This window comes from Stigmatopora argus, chromosome 3, assembly GCF_051989625.1.
Source record: "Stigmatopora argus isolate UIUO_Sarg chromosome 3, RoL_Sarg_1.0, whole genome shotgun sequence".
In the NCBI taxonomy this organism is placed as follows: domain Eukaryota; kingdom Metazoa; phylum Chordata; class Actinopteri; order Syngnathiformes; family Syngnathidae; genus Stigmatopora; species Stigmatopora argus.
This window is the reverse complement of record NC_135389.1, coordinates 10,455,545-10,476,529: the sequence shown is the minus strand read 5'-3', so window position 1 is coordinate 10,476,529 and position 20,985 is coordinate 10,455,545. Positions and strand designations below refer to the sequence as shown.

General features: G+C 40.3%; 2 protein-coding genes and 1 non-coding gene across 3 annotated transcripts; 2 read left to right on the top strand and 1 right to left on the bottom strand.

Annotated features, from left to right (window-relative positions):
• Positions 1-274: 274 nt before the first annotated feature.
• On the top strand, positions 275-8,717 carry LOC144071353 (methionine aminopeptidase 2-like). The gene is made up of 11 exons (XM_077596368.1): positions 275-370; positions 1,490-1,639; positions 1,725-1,787; positions 1,888-1,990; positions 2,100-2,261; positions 2,467-2,648; positions 2,896-2,990; positions 3,415-3,511; positions 3,597-3,700; positions 6,236-6,351; positions 6,812-8,717. The coding sequence occupies exons 1-11, from the start codon at positions 286-288 to the stop codon at positions 7,062-7,064; spliced, it is 1,410 nt and encodes a 469-aa protein (XP_077452494.1). The 5' UTR covers positions 275-285; the 3' UTR covers positions 7,065-8,717.
• LOC144071351 (netrin-4-like) lies at positions 7,513-20,136 on the bottom strand. The gene is made up of 12 exons (XM_077596365.1): positions 20,074-20,136; positions 18,718-18,966; positions 17,432-17,507; positions 16,650-17,185; positions 15,310-15,582; positions 14,170-14,296; positions 12,718-12,906; positions 11,535-11,742; positions 10,553-10,647; positions 10,171-10,239; positions 9,076-9,249; positions 7,513-8,637 (listed from the first exon to the last, which is right to left on the bottom strand). Exons 3-12 carry the CDS (start codon positions 17,487-17,489, stop codon positions 8,495-8,497), a joined length of 1,872 nt encoding a protein of 623 aa, XP_077452491.1. The 5' UTR covers positions 17,490-17,507; positions 18,718-18,966; positions 20,074-20,136; the 3' UTR covers positions 7,513-8,494.
• Positions 20,137-20,820: 684 nt separating this feature from the next.
• Positions 20,821-20,908, top strand: trnay-gua (transfer RNA tyrosine (anticodon GUA)). The gene is given in 2 exon segments: positions 20,821-20,857; positions 20,873-20,908. It is a non-coding gene; the product is annotated as a tRNA-Tyr (tRNA).
• The last annotated feature ends 77 nt before the right edge of the window (positions 20,909-20,985 follow it).

Genomic DNA, 20,985 nt, shown 5'->3' with positions numbered 1-20,985 from the left:
TAGTGCCCTGTAAGGATTTTTTTTTAAAAGTCGTAAAACAAGCAAGAATGGGTTATAAATGAATTTGACCTCTACATTTGTCAGACAGCAAATAGTTTAAGAACCGACAGATTTGACCAACAGATACTATGCTATGATCTACTATTTGGTTTTCTTCAGGACTCTCAATGTTGTATGTACTTTTACTACGCTCTCTCTTTCTCACACCCTCCTCCCTTTCTCCCTCTTTCTCTCTCTCTGCGACACAACACACTTCCTCTCTTCATTTCTCATAGCCTTGTGAGCATGGAGCTGCTGGACGAGGACGTGGCCGATGATTTGAAGAGGAAGAAAAGGAAAAGGCGTAAGAATAATAAGTCATCAGCACCAGGTGAGGATGAACTTCTCCGTACATTGTGTTTGCAGGTGCAGTGCAACATTGAAAGGGAGATTATTGAGACAGTGGAGACTTGTTAAATTTGAATACATATTCACTGGAGAATTTATTACTATTAGGATAATGTATAAGGTACCTTTGGTTTTTCATTCATTTCTGAAGCGCGTATCCTCACAAGGGTCGCAGGGGTGCTGGAGCCTATCCCAGCCAGGGGAACACAGGGCCAAGGAGATGGACATTCTTGTTACTTGTACTTGTTACAATGACAGAAAAGTATTCTATTCTATCAGGCCCCAATGTCATAGCAACAAGGCCCCAACCTTGATTGGCCAGAAATCAGGAATCACTGGGATTAAAATCAAGAGTTTTGAAAGTCACGACCAAACAAGAGTCTTTTGGAAATTGAATGTGGAACCTAAGACATTCAAAATTTGCCTTGAACAGGATTCAAGTATACGACACTTGCAACTAACATGAGACGACTGTACCACAGTGGCACTTTGAAGGTGTGAAGATAGGATTTCATTAAACACAAGGCAGCCTTGAAAGTAAAATAATGAAGATGTTGAACATGCTTCACTGTCTCAATGTGCTCACTGTAGCATATACATACCATACTGTATACACAATAGTGGATGGATGACCTTGATGATATTGACTCCTTTGCTATGGAAATTATGCGCACGCCCTGCCAACTTCTTACTGGAGGCAATTTCTTGATACTACAAATTATCCACTCAAAGCACCTACGTGTGTGTGTGTGTGTGTGTGTGTGGGTGTGTGTTGACCTGCAACATATGTGGACAAGGGTACAAAGCTGCATATAGGGGATTTGGATGGGTAGTAGATATTGATGGCACAGAGTAACACTCTATGATTATTCACCGTACTACTGTAGTGTGGGAAAACTTAGGAAAAGGTTAAGACAATGACATTTTACAATTTGGAACTCTCCACTTGCAATAAAAAAGGTGTCTTTTGAAAACTCACTGGGAAAAGCTGCCATGGATGCACCAAAAAGTTTGTATTGAAACCTTGTACAAGTAAAATGTGGTTGTTTGAATCTTTTCACAAGGAAAACTGGGTGTTGAAACGTGTTCTTTACCCTTCAAGGTGTCGAGATATGTGACTCCACAGCTGTGGGCTCAAACAATTCCGAGCGGGATGACAACAAAGTCGAAGGAGTAGCTGAAGTCACACAACATCTGGAGAAGACAACACTGGAGGACAAAGAAGAGCGCGATGATGATGATCAGGAAGAGGGTAAGTCCACTTGGTCATCTCAACACATACGAAAACTAAGGTGAAGTAAGGTTCTAAATCTAACATTTATTGGTGCAATTGGCAGATGGTGACGATGGAGACAACTCGACTGTCAAAAGAAAAAAGAAAAAGAAAAAAAAGAAAGCAGGTGAGTACATCGGAACCATTTTGATACGGAGTTTAATATATTCTCAAATCTGAGGGTTACAATTTTGAGTGTTTCTTTTCCTTTTTCTGTTTGGGCACAGTTAAGGGACAGACTGACCCCCCCTCAGTCCCCATTTGCCAACTTTATCCCAGCGGAGACTTTCCCAAGGGAGAGGAGTGTGAATATCCGCCTTCAAAAGACGGGTGAGTGACCGCCGTGCGTGTCCTTACGGATTTGTGCTCGTGGATGGATGACATGTTACTTACTCCGAGGGTGCAGGTGTACTTAAAATGTCATGGGTCCCATTGTCAGGCGCAGTGCGGCATGGCGGACGTCCAACGAGGAGAAGCGAGCGCTGGACTTGGCCAACGAGGAGATGTGGAGTGACTTTAGGCAGGCAGCCGAGGCTCACCGCCAGGTTCGCTCCTACGTGAGGAGCTGGATCAAACCAGGCATGACCATGATTGACATCTGGTGAGTATTGGCCAAGCCTTTACATATTACATTGGCCGAGAATAGCACCAGTTTTACAAAACCTATCAGGGATTAAGTCGCGATTCCTCAACTGGACTTCAGTTATCCAATAAACAAAACTGATGTCTTGGAGTAATACAGGCCAAAAGGCTAACTGCATGTTATGTCTTACAAATCCACCTCCTGCTTGTTTGTTATTTGCCAGTGAGAAACTGGAAGATTGCTCCAGGAGACTCATAAAGGAAAATGGACTGCATGCTGGTCTGGCTTTCCCCACCGGCTGCTCTATCAATCACTGTGCCGCCCATTACACCCCAAACGCAGGAGACCCCACAATACTGCGGTACAACGACGTCTGCAAAATTGATTTTGGAACTCACATTAATGGTAAGCAAGGCTCAACTCGTCAAACGTATCTATTTGGCATCCTGTTTCAACCTAGAGCTGTAGATGAACTGAAAATGTTCCTTTGAATTCTGCCTAGCAAAAATAAGAAACAATGGAACATTACTGAAATTGGCATTTTAAAACGTTTATCACACGGAAGTAGGAAGTTCTGGTATGTAGCTCACCTGTTGTTTGTTTCTAATGAAAAGGTTATTAAATGCGATGTTGTTGTTTACGTTCCTTTCAGGTCGAATAATTGACTGTGCCTTCACCGTCACTTTTAATCCAAAGTATGATGGATTGCTTGAGGCTGTGAAAGATGCAACAAACACCGGAATCAAGGTATGTGTCTCCTTGAGACAAGTGGAGTGTGACATGGCCTCAAAAGGCAAATACAAGAAAAAATATGTTGACATTTTTATCTCTTGTGTTTTGCTTTGTGTGACAGGTATTAAGGGATTTTAACATTTCATTGTTGATCTTGACTTCACTAAGCGGTCAATTGTTATAGTCCCTACCACATGAGTATTGAACAATTTAAACAAACCTCCCTAAATTTGGGAATTTAACAATACCTTATACCCCAGTTTCAGACTTCTAATTGGATGTAAGTGCATAAATGGGTCACATTTCATAACTTGTCGCTAAATCAGACTTTGTGGATTTTTGGGCCGCATTGTCCATTAAGCAAGCATCAAAATCTCTGACCTCGCCGCAGTTTCCTCCTCCAAAGCTTGCGCTTGTACTTGTGATCCGTGTCTTCCAGTGCGCAGGTATCGACGTGCGGCTGTGCGATGTCGGTGAGACGATTCAGGAGGTCATGGAGTCCTACGAAGTGGACATAGATGGCAAAACTTACCAAGGTGATGACCAAGCAGGTCTTTAATATCCCTTACATTGATACGCTGACGCCTTCTATTTGTGCTCATTAGCCGTATTGTGTTGCAGTGAAGCCGATCCGGAACCTCAATGGTCATTCCATTGGACAGTACAGGATACACTCAGGGAAAACGGTTCCCATTGTTAAAGGAGGAGAGGCCACAAGGATGGAAGTAAGTGCAAATGTGTTTGGTGGTACTCATACAAAAAAAATTAGACTCAATATTAAAAAACAGCTTGGTTTTCCGGGTGTGTTTAAGATTCCATTTTCTTTCCCCTGAAAAATACATATACGACAGTATCTCTAATTCAATTTTAACATAACTGATCGTGATTTGTATTAGTGTTGTTATGAATTGTGCACCAGTAAAATTCATGAACAATAAAAGTAAAGTGCATAGATAAAGATAATTGGGCTGAATGCAATATATGTATATTCAGTATTGAGTGATATCAGCTGGAAATGTAAAACTATGTCACTTACATTACCAATATAAAATCGTTCTCATCAAATTTTTATCACCAGAAATAAAATAGCTCCCCAAAATTATTCCAAAATCTATTTTTTCACACCGACCTAATGTCAATTAATTTATAACTTGTAATTTCCTGCGACACAGTGGTTGGGAAACACTGAACCAAATGACGTAGAGTTGTCTACATTTTATTGCTTTTTTGTATTGTATTGTTGCGCGACAGTGGTGGTATTAGGTGTATATTAACATTCAGAGGCCAAATGCTACTAATATCAAAAACGATCCAATTTTATCAAGTCATCATTTCAGACAATGTGTGTGTATGGAGGTGGGGGGGCATGGGTTGACCTGGTGTCTTCATGAAACGTGGGTCTAATTGGAAGAATAACGGCAAGTTGAGGTTGCAAGGTTACAATGCAAGGCCATTTTTCATTTGGGTGCCCTAACAGCTTCCCTCTCGCCCTCATCAGCACTTTAATTAAGCCTTTAATGGAATTAAATTAGCTGCTGCATGAGCTGCCGACACGTGTTGGAGTGACGGGCCCTTGTTTCACTGCTGCGTCCGAGAGCTGCTAGAGTGAAAACGAGGAGAGGGACGAGGACCAAGGTCTTTGTGTAGCTCCTCGCTGCAGTGTAGTTACTGGAGGTCACTTTTTCTCGACACAAATGGTTTTAATTGGCAAACTGCAGCGTCAACCTTTCCTTCCAAAAGTGTGTGCTGTACTGCACTCTACTATACAACGGGCCTGCTGATATGGCAGCTTTGGATCGGGCCTATTTAGCTAAGTGTGTGTGTGTGTGTGTGTGTGTGTGTGTGTGTGTGTGTGTGTGTGTGTGCGTGTGTGTGTGTGCGTGTTTGTGCGTGTGTGTGTGTGTGTGTGTGTACCGTCGTCTGTAAAAAGTAACCTGGATCGAATACTACTTTATGTTACTGCGGTGAAGTAGATTTTCAGGTATTTTTACTATTTTACCCTGGTAAACAAGATTTCATTGCGTATCTAAGCTGGTGCAAAATATTCTGTATATAATATTTTATCAGTTTTTCAAGGTTACGTAGAGTAAAAAAAATACAATATGCACATAAGCTACAGATATTATTACTGTTTACAATAACCTCACATTCTATGGTACTGTGTACCATTAGACATTCTTGTACGTATAAAGTGACTACAAAGTACAATCATATTTTGACGCAAGTATCTGTTCTGCTCAAATACATAGTGAGCGCTTTTGTAACATAGTTGCCTCTTCGGTGCTTGGGTGTGCCGCAGGGCTGCAAGAAGTTAGATTATCAAAGTCAGTGTTATCAGCACATGCAAACAAGGTTTGCCTGCTGACGCACATGAACAAACCATCTTTTTCATTTCACAATGTGAGGTAGACACTTGATTAAAAGGTTTGAGACTCTCTCATTCAACTGAATGCTGAAAAGACTTAAAACATATATACTACTAATCATGTGTGTAGATAATCACTGACTGCAACAGGTATCCTCCAATTTTTGTATCATATTGTTTATGTAAATGATTATATTTTCTTGATGAAACCAGAAAATATAAAATCCAACATCAAAATTAAGGTATTTACTATTTTTGTGGTTTCAAAGACAAAAAGGCACAAGAGCTCATCATCCATTTTCACGCAACTTTTAAATTTAGCTTTTAGCATAACATACTACTTGATATACAGTACAGTACAGCTTGGAATGTCTATGTTAGTGCAAATGCTAAAACCATTACTATATGTGTATGTGGTGTAAAAAGAACATAAATGTTAAATGTGTGCACAGTTAGTCCAACACTAATCTCATCTCATCTCATTTTCTGAAGTGCTTTATCCTCATTGGGGTTGCGCGGGGTGCTGGAGCCAATCCCAGCTGTCTCAGGGCCACGGGGGGGGGGACACCCTGAATCGGTGGTCAGCCAATCGCAGGGCACAAGGAGACGATGATGAATGAACGAACGAACGAATGAATGAATTTATTGGGGATGTCCTGCCAGGTCCTTCAGTTATGGCTTGTGACATCGATTAGTGAGCAAGGCAGCGTTGAGAAACTCTGTTCTTCATTCATTCATTTTCCATAGCGCTTATCCTCACAAGGGTTACAGGGGGTGCTGGAGCCTATCCATGCCAACTACAGGCACCAGGTGGGGGACACCCTGATTTGGTGATCAGCCAATCGCAGAATACACTACATTCCTGATGTTTTTCTTTTTCCACGTTAATTTCCAGGAAGGTGAAGCGTATGCCATTGAGACTTTCGGCAGCACGGGACGTGGTGCAGTCTACGATGACATGGACTGCTCGCATTACATGAAAAATTTCAACGTGGGACATGTGCCGATAAGGTCTGACTTCAAACTCGCGTTTAAACCGTTTCTTATTGAATGTTATTCATGCTGATAGATTTGCAATTCATTTAATATGAAAGGGCTCACTGTAAATGATCATGTTTCAACAGCACTGACGGCGATAGAAGTCCAATCCTTTTGATATTACCCAAGTTCAAATGAATTGGATGTCTATCACCACCAATGGCTCCCACTAAGTTAGGAGTTCTGAACAAAATGTAGTCTGCTTGGAAAATTTCATGAATACAAAGTATTTAAAAAAAATCAGATGAAGATCATGACAGTACTTATGGTCCACAATGACGTGGTCTCCAGGAGGCACGCCAGCCTAAAATCCAGTAACCCCTGCAACCTTTGCGAGGATCTGGAGTACGGAAGATGAATGAATGAACGGTCTTAAAGACAAAGACTGAAAGAAATATATTCTAATTAAGACCCCAATTTGACACTACTGCAGGCTTCCGAGGGCCAAGCACCTACTGAACGTAATAAATGAAAGTTTCAGCACGCTGGCGTTCTGTCGTCGCTGGTTGGACCGTTTGGGAGAGAGCAAGTACCTGCTAGCACTGAAGAACCTGTGCGATCTGGGCATCGTGGATGCCTACCCGCCTCTGTGCGACATCAAGGGCAGTTACACAGCGCAGTATGAACACACCATTCTCCTCAGGCCCACCTGCAAGGAGGTTGTGAGTCGGGGTCATGACTACTAGCTGAGAGAACACATTTATTTTACGTACCTCTATATTTGCCTTGATGGGCTTTCTCTGCTTAGAAATAATTACCTATATTTAAAACACATATATGTCCTATGGAAAATTCCAAAGGGCAAATACAAATATACAAAACAGATCAAATACAATTATGTATTAGTTCATTTGCAACAGATAGCCTTTCTCCTGGTTGAACTGCTACCTGTAAATATATGGTGCCATGCTATTCTAACTTCCAAAGGACCTTAAAAAATCTTTAGTGCTGACCATTGACCTCAACTATATTAGCAATGGTAATTATTTATTTAATAGATTAGATTTTCAAGAAGTCCTAGCCCTGACACTTGATGACATCACCATTTTTCTGTCATCTACTCAGAGCAGCCAACTAGAATTATCAAGAAACATAATTAGGGATTTAAACACATTAAAAAAGGTAACAACGATAATTGTTTTAGGCATTTTATTTGATTACAATTGACACGGAACTGCTCCTTACGATGTACAATATGTGTCAAACTTAAACTATGATATTAGATCATGGTGGCCTAATTTTGCTTTTCTTCAAATGAAACAAAGGGCATATGGACGCATCCAGTATTCATACAACACTCATACGACACAATCATTACAAATAAAAAAAAAAGTTTGTGACAAAAAAATAGTTTGCAATGTTTAACCTGTCTTACCATCCTATTTTCCTTTTTTTCATTTTAAAATGGGTTTCTTATGGGTTTCATCTCAGCTGTAAGTAATATTTTTCAAAATATAAATAAAATATTTTACTCTGTATGTGGTAAATCTATTTTAAAAAAGTACACGAGTTTAAACATTTTAAGTAGGCTACTATTTTCCAAGACAAAATCTATTGGAATGCTGTGAAAATGTGAAAGGTTGAAACCTTTGATTAGGGTGAGAGTTTAACATAGCCACATAACCCATAGCTGTACTAATTAACATTCTAATAAACATTGGATAAGTGTTATACCGTAGATAATGAATTGATTGGATATTAGACGGACCAACTCTGAAAGCATTCACAAGAAAAAAGCATTGGCTTGTGTAGTAATCATCATCTAATTACTACCTGAAATCTGAAATAAAATATAACAAATGTTGTCAAACATGGGTTGTCAAATTATCAAAACAACATTTGAATGCACCAGTCCACTTTCGCCCCCAACTACTACCATCAGCTCACTTTGGTTTCATTTGGATTCTTTGGTGTCAGTGTCCTTCTATCAAAAAAGGATGTTTATTTTGCCTGCAACAAATGTCTTCTCCAAAAAACGACCACTTAGAAAAAAAAAAAATGTCATCACTTTTATATTTGGCTTGAAGGCTCCAGACGATAAATGACAAACCGTCTGTTTTTTCCCCCCACTTTCACTTTGGTTTATTTTCCACTTTGGAAAATGTGTAGCCGCGTCCTACCACGGTCTGCAGTTTCTCTGGACCACGTGGATGATCTTGCGACTCAAACTGGACACCCATGGCGAAACGTGACTCTTGCCGTTCACAACCAGTCGGCCATTCCGCCAGACTTTATGGCCTGCCACCAGGTACTCAGAGCCTGTACAAAAATCATATATCTTAGGATGTTTTGCTCCTCAGCATAGGTGACATTTAAAGCTGTTGTTCAAAAGAGAGGAACAAGAAATGGGCGGGTGAATAAAACTCAACAAAACCCAATTCTTGACTTGACAACTCTTCATCATTTGCACAACACATTTGCACTACTTCTATCCTTAAATGGCTTTCCTCACTTGTTGCAATAATGCATACCAGAGATAAATTCCATGTCAAGTTTCCAACAACGCCGTTAGAGATTTTTGGATATTTTCATGACAGTCAGTTGACTGATTTAATCTATATAAAGCTGCATGGTTTACAGTGAATAATAGCATAACCCGAAGATGGAGAAAAAAATCTGGTAACAGATTTGGGCCAACGGCATACAAAATATCCACTGCTTGGAATGCTCATGTCAAGAAATTGTACTGTATCTGACCTGGATTAAGGATGGGACAAGTACATCCTCGCGTGGTCCAGGGTTCTGGATGAAGTGTGATAATTCCTCTCTGGATCTTCACATGAGGCTTTTGGTACAAAAGCTTCTTCACCTTAATCTCCACTTCGGCATGCGAGCCTTTATCACGAGCTGACATCACCTTCCCCACCAGTACTGACACCATAAAATACGGTGAGGAGAACAGAACACGGCAGAAAGAGCAATTGATAAATGTGACATCTGTTCAGATTGGTATAAATATCTTTTTACCACACTTTTGGGTATTAGACAAAGTTTTAAGATCTAATTCTGCAACTTTACAGTAGTAAAGAAGAGTACAAAGCTTGTGAGCACAAAGAGCACAATGAATGAGGCATGTGAACTTTTTTGAAGTGTCTTCTAAAAGTCTTTGAGTAAAGTGATGGATGAAAGCAGAAGGCTTGTGACCCTGTTGAAGTCTCCTTGAGCCAGAGTGTGAATCCCCAATTGCTTGTGCAAAGTCGTTTGTGACACTGCATTACCAAAGGTTAGCAATAATTTAGCTAAACCTAAAAACATGCCCTCAGAGACAGTTGTTAAGCACTGATGACAACCCTAGTAATAAACAGGAAGCCTAATTTATACTTCATTGACAAGCACAATGTAAGGAAAAAGTTTTGAGACTTTTTGAGATTCATTTAAAAAAAAGGAAAAAGTTTTGACCTAGGGCACATGTGTCAGTCAAAGTGGTGGCCCGGGGGCCAAATCTGGCCCGCCGCATCATTTTGTGTGGCCCGAAAAAGTAAATGATGAGTGCCAACTTTCTGTTTTATGATGAAATTCAAATGAAGATTGTAGATTATTTCCTGTGTTTCCTCATTTTAAATCAATAATTGCAAAAAAATGTACTAATTTGAATGTCCAAAAATGATCTATCGATTAGCACGATCGAGAAAGCTGACAATTTATTAATCGATTAATTTTGGCAGCCTAGTTGGAAGACATAACTGCCCTCCGGATGTAATCAAAACTACCATGTGGCCCGCGACAAAAAATGAGTTTGACACCCCTGACCTAGGGTATTTATTTGACAATTCTTATTCTATTCAGACCTACCGTAGTCATATTCAGCTGCACAAAAGAGTTTGGGGTTGCTTAGGGTCATTTCGACACATTTGCATTTCTCTAGAAGAAAAGAATGAGTTAAAAGACAATCAGATTTCCACAGATTCAAAGTATCATACAAAAGTGGGCACATCCCTTGCATTTATACAACATTTAAGAGTTTAAGAGTGAACCGCTGGCAACAAAACTTGCAACCCGAGGTGGAAATATGGAAATGGAATTAGCTATTTTACTGCACCAGTGGGATGTAACTCTCCTGGTGATTCTAGTATTCAGTGTCAATCGGAATGTATTCGTTTTGCTGATATTGGCTAATGATGAGTCAATATTTAGTAAGTATTCTTGTTAAAACAAAGTGTACAAGATGGCTCACCAGAATGATGCAGTGCAGAGAAAAGCTCCTCTGGCCTGAAGTGTGGGGAATCTTCTTTACTGTCCTTGAGTTGCCCTGTGGCTTGCACCTGTGAGCTGTGCCGCACAAGCAGAAACCAGTAAGGAGCTGTGTAAGCTCCTACAATGCACCATAAGGCTGTGACAGCAGTAGTGCAAAGTAACAATGAATTTGTTCATTCTTCAGTGTAAATAAATTATTTTTAAACACATCTAATTCTACTGTTATAAAAAAGGGGTGTTTGAAACTTATTTTTTCCCCCGGTGGCATAAAAATACAAATTTCTTTGGAGATCATACTGATCCCAAACTTTTCCCACTAAATTACGTATGTTGAGATTATAGCAATCCATTGCAGTCAATACCGGATGTTGTGATGCTGCGGCTGATAAAGCGCTGCTGTGCGCACCGGGAGCAATTTAGGATCTTTTCCTTGTCCAAGGACACTTTGACATTGAGCAGTCAAATCCTTGGGTCATTAGTCGACTCACTCTACTAATTGTGCCACAGCTGTCTTATTTTTTTCTTCTGACTCATTGGCTGTTATTGACAGCGCGAGAAAGAACAGACGTTCATTCGACCCTTCCTGGGAAAATGGATTGGACGTCTAGTGCCGAGAGTAGCGGGCCATGCATTTCACTGCCCCAATAGCATTTAAAAATGAGCATTCACAGCTAGTCTTCCCAGTTCAAATGAATTGGACGTCTATCGCAATTAATGGCAATAAATAAAATACTAAAAGAAAAAAAACTCTGTAGTACTACTTGGGCCCTAAACCAGCGTGTATTAGTTTGTTTGTTTTTCATAAACAAAGTATATATATATATATATATATATATATATATATATATATATATATATATATATATATATATATATATATATTCTTGTTTCTCAAGGCACCAATAAAATCACTTCTTTTACTTAAATAGAGATTGGCTACCCCTCTATCCTGGTTCACTCACCCAGCAATGCAGTCACCGGTGTAATGGTCACACTGCTCTGGGCAGTCACATGGCTGGCAGCCATATTGATGAAGCCCCCAGTGTCCCACTGCGCAGCGGTCACAACGGCTGCCACCCACACCTGGTTTACATGGGCACTGACCATTGGCAGGGTTACACAGAGACAAGCCCCCCGTGAAGACAGAGCCAACACCGTGACACAAACAGGCTGGAGAAAAAAAATGAAGCTGCGTGTTAACACTGTATACATGCTTTTTGAAACAGAAAAAAAGTGGAATCATTTGTGCTTTGGCACCATCTTGTGGCATTGCTTTGCTATTATTCTGGTCCCAATACATTTAGTTTGTTAGTTATCTGGTTTAATATGCCTTGGGAAAATGGGGAAAAAATATATGTGGTGATAGATTATCGGATAATTTAAGAATGGCTTTTCTTCTATGTGAAAATGTTGCAGCATTCCCAGTGATGCAGAGGGGAAGGATGGAAACAATGTGATGGCAAGCACTTGGGAAATTCCTTTGCTGTTTCCAACAACAGCAGTCACAGGTCCAAAACAACAACAGCTATATTTGAAGTGTCTTATTCAAGTAGATCATTCTTGTTAACAATACCAATGGGTGAGCAGAACACAATCTATCATAGGGGCATACCTGTCAACTTATATGTTTTTCCCACCAATTTCGTTATACGCAGCTGTGTATGATGACAACAAAGGCTTTTGATTTGATTTGATATTTTATACGTTTTTTCAAGCTGTCAGCGTCATACAGCGACATCTACGGAATCTTGAATTTAGTGGATACAAACCGACTGATTAGGCACCCCATCCACTTTGGGAACATTTTAGACTTTTAAGTACGCCCTATGTGAGTAAATACGGGCCGCGTTGCATTTGTACGGTTTATTATCACTTAATAAAGGGAATTGCAATCAATAATAAGGGGAGTGATTAGCCGAGGTTGACAGGTAGGTCAAACTCAACAAAGTTTCCAATGTCTTAAGGTCAAAAAGAGAACATGATATATATTTTTATATATAATATTTCTTTATTTTTTTAAATTTAAATCTGGCAGTGCCATCATTTTCCAGTTTGTGAATTACTACAGCAAATCATGTGTGAAAACTGACACGCCATTCAGCTTGGGGGATTATATTGTAGTGAAAAAGATATTGGGAGTCTTACGTTTGCAGGAGTCCTTTGCTGTTTTCGGACGGCTTGGATCCCTGAAGAAACCCTTTTTACAGTTCTGGCAGTATCGGCCCACCGTGTTGTGGCGGCAGTCATCGCACACGCCTCCATTCCGCCGACCCGATGCTAACCACAGTCCACGGTGAAAGTGACAGCTCTTGGCATGGCCATTACATTTACATTCTGTGTGAACAAGCAAACAATGAAGGAGCCACACTTTGTAAGATGTGTACCCATGCAAAAGGAAATCAGCGAACTAAACTTCCATGGAAGCTGGGAGGAAATTCCTGGTGCATGTACAGTTGTGGTCAAAAGTTTACATACACTTGTGAAGAACATAATGTCATGGCTCTCTTGAGTTTCCAGTTATTTCTACAACTCTGATTTTTCTCTGATAGAGTGATTGGAACAGATACTTCTTTGCCAAAAAAACATTCATGATGTTTGGTTCTTTTATGACTTTATTATGGGTTAACAGAAAAAGTGATCAAATCTGCTGGGTCAAAAATATACATACAGCAACACGAAGCAATTTTGGTGACTTAGAAAGTTTTGTCAGTGCAGTGAAATGAGCTTCATAGCATGGCCTCTTAACTTCTTGTGAGTGATTATGAGTGACTACAGCTGGTGACTTCTCGGAGGCCATTTAAATAGGGCTCATTGGATGCAAACGCCCATGAACGCTACAATGGGAAAGTCAAAGGATCGCAGTTGGGTGTTCCAACAGGACAATGACCCCAAACACACATCAAAAGTGGTAATGGAATGGCTAAATCGGGCTAGAATTAAGGTTTTCGAATGGCCTTCCCAAAGTCCTGACTTAAACCCCATTGAGAACTTGTGGACAATGCTCAAGAAAGTGATAAAAGAACCAAACTTCATGAATGTTTTTTGTGACAAAGAAGTATCTGTTCCAATCACTCTATCAGAGAAAAATCATAGTTGTAGAAACAACTGGAAACTGAAGAGAGCCATGACATTATGTTCTTCAAAAGTGTATGTAAACTTTTGACCACAACTGTAAGTCAATGCTAGGTTCATATTCCAATTGAACTGTGTTGCTCAAATCAATCTAATTTGCCCAGGACCTTTACAATCAGTGCTATGTTTTGCCATGATTTTTAAAAATTATTTCATTACAAAGAAACTATGACACAAGAAAGTATAGCTAAAAGAATAAACCTTTTTTCCTGCCTTTTTGGGGATGTTTACATATTGTTAAGAACCTGACCATTCAATTTTCAACTTCTGTATTTTCGTTAATGTTTGTTTCACTATAATACTCACTTCCATTAGGCTCTAAATTAGTCTTTAAAGTTCAGTTACTAACCCTTATTTAAACTTAAAAGAAACATTTACAAATGCTGTAAACTGATCTGAATGATGTGAATGAACAGCCCTCCACTGCAGAATACAGTAACCAAATTATTTGAAAAACTCTCTCACTTTGGCACTGATGTGGCGTTCCCTTGATGCCAGGGGCGGCCCGCCAGGGTTGTTGGTTATATAGCGGTGCACAGCGCTCGCAGTGGTCACCAGCTGTGTTGTGTCTGCATACACACTTACCATGGACCTGCCAGGAAGAAACAACAAACAAAAATATAATTTCATATTTTTAGAAGCAGTTAAGTGAGTTGAGGGAGTTTTGCTCGCAAAATGAAGTCCCAATTATTCACTGTTTGGATAAAATAATAGTATAAATACTACCCAAAGTGAGGGTATTCTCACAAGAGTCACGGGGGTGCTGGAGCCTATCCGAGCTAACAGGGTACATCCTGAATCTGTTGGCAGGCCCTCTCACGGCACAAGGAGGCTTAACAACCATTCGGGCTGACACTCACACTTAGGGGCGATTTGGAGTGTTCAACCAGCCTACCATACATGACTTTGGAATGTGGAAATAAACCAGAGTACCCAGAGAAAACCCACATAGGCACGGGGAGAACATGCAAACTCCACAAACAAAGGTCGGAACCAACTGGGTATATTGAACCTTCGATCTCATAACTGTTAGGTGAACGTGCTAACTACTCGACCAATGGGCCGCCTAATGGTAACATTTACACTACAAATTGTAAACTACCGTAAAATAAGTACTGTTGTAACTTTAAGGATTTTTACTTGTGCTGGACCATGTAACTACAAGACAGTCTTAGCAATGGGGCATATTTCAAATATGTCCTCGTTGGGTAAGAGTGCTGGCACTCGATTATGTCAGATGTTTCCAATCATCCAATTGGTTGGTCTCAGTAAAACTTTTATGCTCTAAAAAACACTTTTGTAGGACTCTGCACTCAAAAACACACAGTGTAATAATCAGCTATATTGTGTGTGATGTATTTAGCATGCCGTTTTCAAACCAGGTTCCAGCCTTCCTGTATAGGGTTTGCATAGCATTCAAAGTACTTCGGTTTCCGCCAACATTTCAAAACATGCACGGTGATATAAGTTAATTTAAGACTTCAAATTGTCCTTAAATGAGGGTGAATGATTTGTTGTTTGTTGCAGCACCAACGAACGCCTAAGGACTAAATGTCCAGCCCGCCACAGCAGTTGATGAAACTGTGTCATTAAATCCAGTCTCACCATGTCCACGGTCTGCTGCTGGCTCCGCCGGACGTCCTTGATTGGCATGCATTGATCAGCGTGTCCGTGGCACAGGCAGCTGCCTTTAATAACCAGGTGGGAAATGGCATAATGGTCGGTGGGCAGCAGGGCTGCTCCCGGCTGTTGGGCCTGGCAGGGACACTGTTGGTGTCGCAACAGCCGGACCCGAAGGTTGGTGAACACAAGTTCTTCCTTTGCTGCTGGGCCATATGGGTCCACAGAGTTCCAATTTTGCACGGCCCGATAAATCACCTGAAAAACGATAGAAGGAGGAATCAGTATTCAAATAGTGAACATGTCTATTATAGGTGATGCTGAGGACTTGAGAGGGTAGAAACTACTACCCATATGTTTGCAGATGTAAAAACTGGATTTTTCTGACTATAAATTGCATCTTAGTAGAAGTCACACCTGCCAAAGAGTATGCAATGAAGAGAGGAAAAAGTCTCACTAGAGTTAAAGTTGTATTTTTGGAACGGCAATGTTTTATTTTATTAGAATCCGAGAACAGACATGTATCTGGTAACAATAGTAAGATGGAGACCAACAGGTTAAATAGGTATCTGTTAATGTAACTGTTTTTCTAGACAACTATAGCCTAAAAAACTATATAAGAGAGGAAAAAAACATCTAAGTTGCAGTCTATCAAACTATCAAAAAAGTGAGATTGATAGTCTGGAAAATAAGAACTTTTCTGTAAAGTCATTACACAAATATTCAAGTGAAGTACAGGTAGCTGAAAAATCTGATGACCTTTCATGAGTAGTAGTTGTCCCAGTTTAAGTCAATTGGACATCTATCGCCATCAATTGCAGGCTATAACATATCAATACTCCGAGGGGTGGCTAGGGTTTCTTGGTGCCGAAACCAGAGTGAATTTCTGTTTTTATTCATATTAATTACTTTAATTTAGTTTTTATTAACATTGTTTTCATTTATAGATGCATTATATAAAATAATATAAAAAATAGAATGATTAAAAATGTGAATGTATGTACGTATATATGTTTATATATATATACACACACATTCAGTTTTTTATGACTGAAAATAGTCGCTTACCCTATAAAAAGTTAAAGATCTAATGGCTGTCAACTATAGTGACCACTGTAACCTAAAAAGGTTAAGGATGCATATTTGTTTTTAGTGATCGTGAATGGCGGAATTAGGTTGCAAGACTGGTTTTAACTCATTTTCTGCTCCATTTTGACTGGAAGGTCCAGTCCAAGTGGTTTTGCGCACCCATCGCCGTCAATGGCACCGGAACATTTAATAGAAATAGTGTACTTCACTATTTTTCCTTTCGCTCAATTGCTCACCTCTCCTCCGGTGCAAGGAAACGCTCCCGAATATTTGGACGTGCACGTTGCACCGGCAAGCGACCCCTCTGAGAATCCGAATGCCTCAACGCAGTCGCGTGCGTAATGCTTGAGGGTGTTCCACGTGCGCCCGCGGTCCTGAGAGAGCTCCAGCACCATGGCGGCGGGTCGCGGGGAGCGGAACACCAGGACGATCTCCGTGAAGACGAATTCTGTCTCCAGGTCAAGACTCAGCATCTCCTCGTCCACGCCCGTGGCCGACTGCCACCAGGTGATGAATGATGAGTCGCTCATGGCCGATGCGGGGTGCGCCTGACCAGTGATAGATGCGTTGCACTTGCCGCATGCAGGTGGCGTTGAGCAAAACCCTCTCGGGCGGCGACGGCGGGGAACTGCCGATGCATGGTTAAAGATGCAAAATGGCTCTGATGAGTTGGCGCCGCACTCCGTTTGACTGGTTACCACTCTCCCCTTTGCCAGGTTACCCATGCGCGGTTTGCAGGCTCTCCTCATGCAGCGGTGGTCTGCATTTAGATCTTCAGGGCAAATGTTTTAATCAGGGAGGGGAAGACAGCTGGGGTTTGTTTTCATTCATTCATTCATTCATTCATTCATTCATTTTCCGTTCCACGTATCCTCACAAGGGCACTGGAGCCTAACCCTGCCAATTTAAGGCTGTATTCTGAAAATGAGGCACTTATTTGTGGCTTTGCGCACCCATCGCCGTCAATGGCACCGGAACATTTAATAGAAATAGTGTATATAAACCGCATCAAACTTACCGTTGAGGAGAGATGATCCAAAAAGAGTGAAGAGGATGAGATGAGTCCACAGTGGCATTGTGAGGTACTAAATTATCTGGGGATTGAAGAAAGAAAGGAAAAACAACAACAATCAAACATGCTTGAATTATGGATGGTTTTTCATTCTGAAAGCTCTTTGAAGAGTTCTCCCCCCCTCAAAAAAAAAAACCCAGACACGAGTGACATGTTTCCTCAAGCGCGCAGTGCAGTGGACGCTCCATTGACATCAGGCAATATAAGGATGTTGGTACCGCCCAGTGCTTTTCCTTTCCCAGCCCAATTGCTCAAGTAAGACCTTTAAAAAGAAGCTATGTATTGTGTTATTTCTGGCAGATGTACTGAACTGCACATCTGTGTGATGACGAAGATGGTAATAATGCGTTGTATAAAAAATGAACAGTGACAGTAATTATTCTCCCAGCTTGTTATACAGTACTATTTATATCCTCTCAGCACCAGTTCAAGTATTTGACCCTAAAAGAGCAACTTGGAGAAAGACACAACATAGGAAAACAGATGACCTTCTTCAAGGCCTTACAATCACAATTGGAACATATACACACACAAAGTAAAAATGAGTTGAGTTTTCAAGTCCTGAGTCAATGTAGTACTTTTCACACTTGAGTTTGAGTTTGATTTATTTAATAAGGGACAGCACATATTAATGAACATATTTATATTCATGTTAATGAACATATATATGTAAATATGTAAGATTGTAGCCGAGGGCTAATTTCCATCTGTAGGTTGAAGATAAACGATGACAGGTACTAGACACACACACGCGCGCACACACACGCACACACACATAGCACAGTTTTAGACAGCGATGTGATCGCAATTTTGGCCGTCTAACAGCCAGTCTTTAAGATGATTGGCGAAGTGGTTCAGAGACGGTAGTTCATGTATGTTAATTTGAATTGAGTTGCAGGTATGTATTCAGTTTTTGCACACTGAATTATTGGTGCATCACATTTTTTCCCTAAAATTCGCTTTACTTGTTAAATATTAAAGATATAAAAACAGAATTATAGAAATTTACAACCGATAATTTTGTTGTTTTACTTGTTTTTGAGTTATGGATTGAACAAATATATCGCGTGTGTTATATAAACAATTGCCAATTGAATCAACTCAATATAAATGCCAGGTAACAATTTACAGATACTACACTGCATATATTTTGACTACATACGTATATTTTGGGTCCAGAACAATGTACTAATTCACAAGCCACGAGAAACGTACACCTTTCCTGGTTTTACCTTTAAACGCTTGTGTAGCAGGTCACAGGAGACGCTTGCATTCCCGCATTTGTTCCCCAAGGCCTCCCACGGTCCAGTCGGATCAGGACATTCCTCCACAACTGCCACTCAGCTCACAGCGACAACCTCTGCCGTTTAACCAAGTCGGCTCTGTGCATGTATTCACATTCTCCAAGGCTTATTGAGGCAAGCTTGTCGTCTTCGTCACGCTTGTGGAAATCCCTCGCATGTTTTCCCATCGCCACATTCCTGCAGGAAGGATATTTAATAATACGAGAGTCTCAAAGGCATTCTGCAAGCAGGGGAAGAGCAACAAACATAAAAAAACAAGCTCCATTTGCCTTTAAAGCATCATCTGTTCTGTTACACAACACAAATTCCACTAAGCTTCAGTACGTATATCAATCAGTAAGGCATATCATTTACTTGAAGCTCAATCTTTTATGTGGACATGACGTTATACAGATTTTGCGTCTCGTAACTTGAAATCTCTTTGGTAACTAGAGACTAAATTTTTCAATTGAGGCCTTCCGTAACCTGAATACGTATTTTGTATGTAGATACATTCACAAGTAGAGGTACTACTTTTTTCAAGGCTGAATTTTGGGTAGAGGGGATTGTGCCGATACACGTAAGAGTGTTTTCCATTTGACATCATGGGTAACTTACTCTCTATTTCAGGGGTCGGGAACCTTTTTGAAAGAGAGAGCCATAAACAATTCCTATTTTCAAATGTAATTCCTTGAGAGCCATACCCACAATTTAAAAGTCAAAATACATGAAAATGACTTTTTTTTGGGTCATTTTACCACTTTTAAAGTACAAAAAAGCCTTTGGATTCTTTTGATAACATTGTTACGCTGTTACTAATCAATGAATATCAAACACAGAATGGATGCATAAGACTAATAAAAAAAAATCAATGCCACAGTGCTGACGTGACGTTCCTATTGGTGCGTTCGGGACTAGGCTCTCTCACCACCGGTTTCCATATTTTAGCTCCGAGCCATATGCACCCATCAAAAGAGCCACATGTGGCTCCCGAGCCATAGGTTCCCTACCCCTGCTCTATTTAGTCAGTTCAAAGCCTGCAGACTTTCTACAGTAGCGGCTTGAAGAGATGACAGATTGTTCCACAACTGCTGTTCAACTTATTTCCAGACTGTAAAAGGATATGATGGACCATACACCCTCCTCCATCAAGCAGTCCACCAGCCACTGAAACTATCCCCAATATTGCAGCCCTTATTAACAGCAGAAACATTCCAGAAAAGCAAATTATGTCCACACAATCAAAGTGTGTCATATGGGGTATCACCAACACCTGCTTGTCTGCTTGTCAAGATTAAGACTCACCTGGCACATGGTATGATTGCTTAATTTTCAAATTCTTGCTATTACAGGTCCCACTTCCAAATACTAATCTACAGACACCGTCAGTGCCTCAACAGGAGACCAGGCAGGTAGACATTTATATTTTGGGCTTTATTGTTTAAATATCGACACGGACACAACTATGCACTCACAGAGAAATACACAGATGCCACAGATGCATATGGAGAATTTTTGAAATTTCTTTACAGGTAGAGTATAAAATCCCCATATCGTAATTTATTGGGTGAAGCGCTCATAGATGTATTTCATTACTATAATATGCGCTCGTGTGTAATCATGTTTTTGTTTGTTTGTTTGCTTTTAAGGTGGGTGTATATCATATTGTACTGACTTTTGCTGATATTTTGGGGTTCTTCTGATGATAATGCATCAGTATTAATGCATCTATTCAAAAAATGACAATTTACTATAGCTATTTCAAAACTGCGTTGACTATTTTGCGAATGGATTCTGACCCAAAATGGCCGAGAAGTGATGACTCCATGCTCGTTGGCTTTTAACGTGCATGATATCATCAGCCTCATATACACATAAAACATTGAAGGGTAGCGTAAATGGCGTCAAGCCTCCACTTTTATTGTTAAGTAACGACAAAACGTTTTGAGCACGTTTGTCCAAAAAGTAATGTAATGTAAAAAATGTATATAACGCAACAACTTGGATAGTAATATGTGATATATATTTAGCACCCGTAGAAGGTAGTGTATCCCTTCGATAGCTCAGTTGGTAGAGCGGAGGACTGTAGTGGTTCTGCGTAGAAATCCTTAGGTCGCTGGTTCAAATCCGGCTCGAAGGAAATCTTTATTTATTTTTCTTTAGATTTTTTAGCTGACGCTCTTTCTCACCGCTCGTGTAACAAATAATCACCAGCCA

Bases quoted from the DNA above. Each gene is read 5' to 3' on its own strand.
- LOC144071353 (XM_077596368.1), top strand. From the start codon at position 286: ATGGAGCTGCTGGACGAGGACGTGGCCGATGATTTGAAGAGGAAGAAA. The intron at 371-1,489 runs GTGAGGATGAAC...TTACCCTTCAAG, and splicing joins TAATAAGTCATCAGCACCAG to GTGTCGAGATATGTGACTCC. The intron at 1,788-1,887 runs GTGAGTACATCG...GTTTGGGCACAG, and splicing joins AAAGAAAAAAAAGAAAGCAG to TTAAGGGACAGACTGACCCC.
- LOC144071351 (XM_077596365.1), bottom strand. From the start codon at position 17,489: ATGCCACTGTGGACTCATCTCATCCTCTTCACTCTTTTTGGATCATCT. The intron at 15,583-16,649 runs GTGAGCAATTGA...ATCGTTTTTCAG, and splicing joins TTCCTTGCACCGGAGGAGAG to GTGATTTATCGGGCCGTGCA. The intron at 9,250-10,170 runs GTAGGTCTGAAT...TTATGGTGTCAG, and splicing joins TGCAGCTGAATATGACTACG to TACTGGTGGGGAAGGTGATG.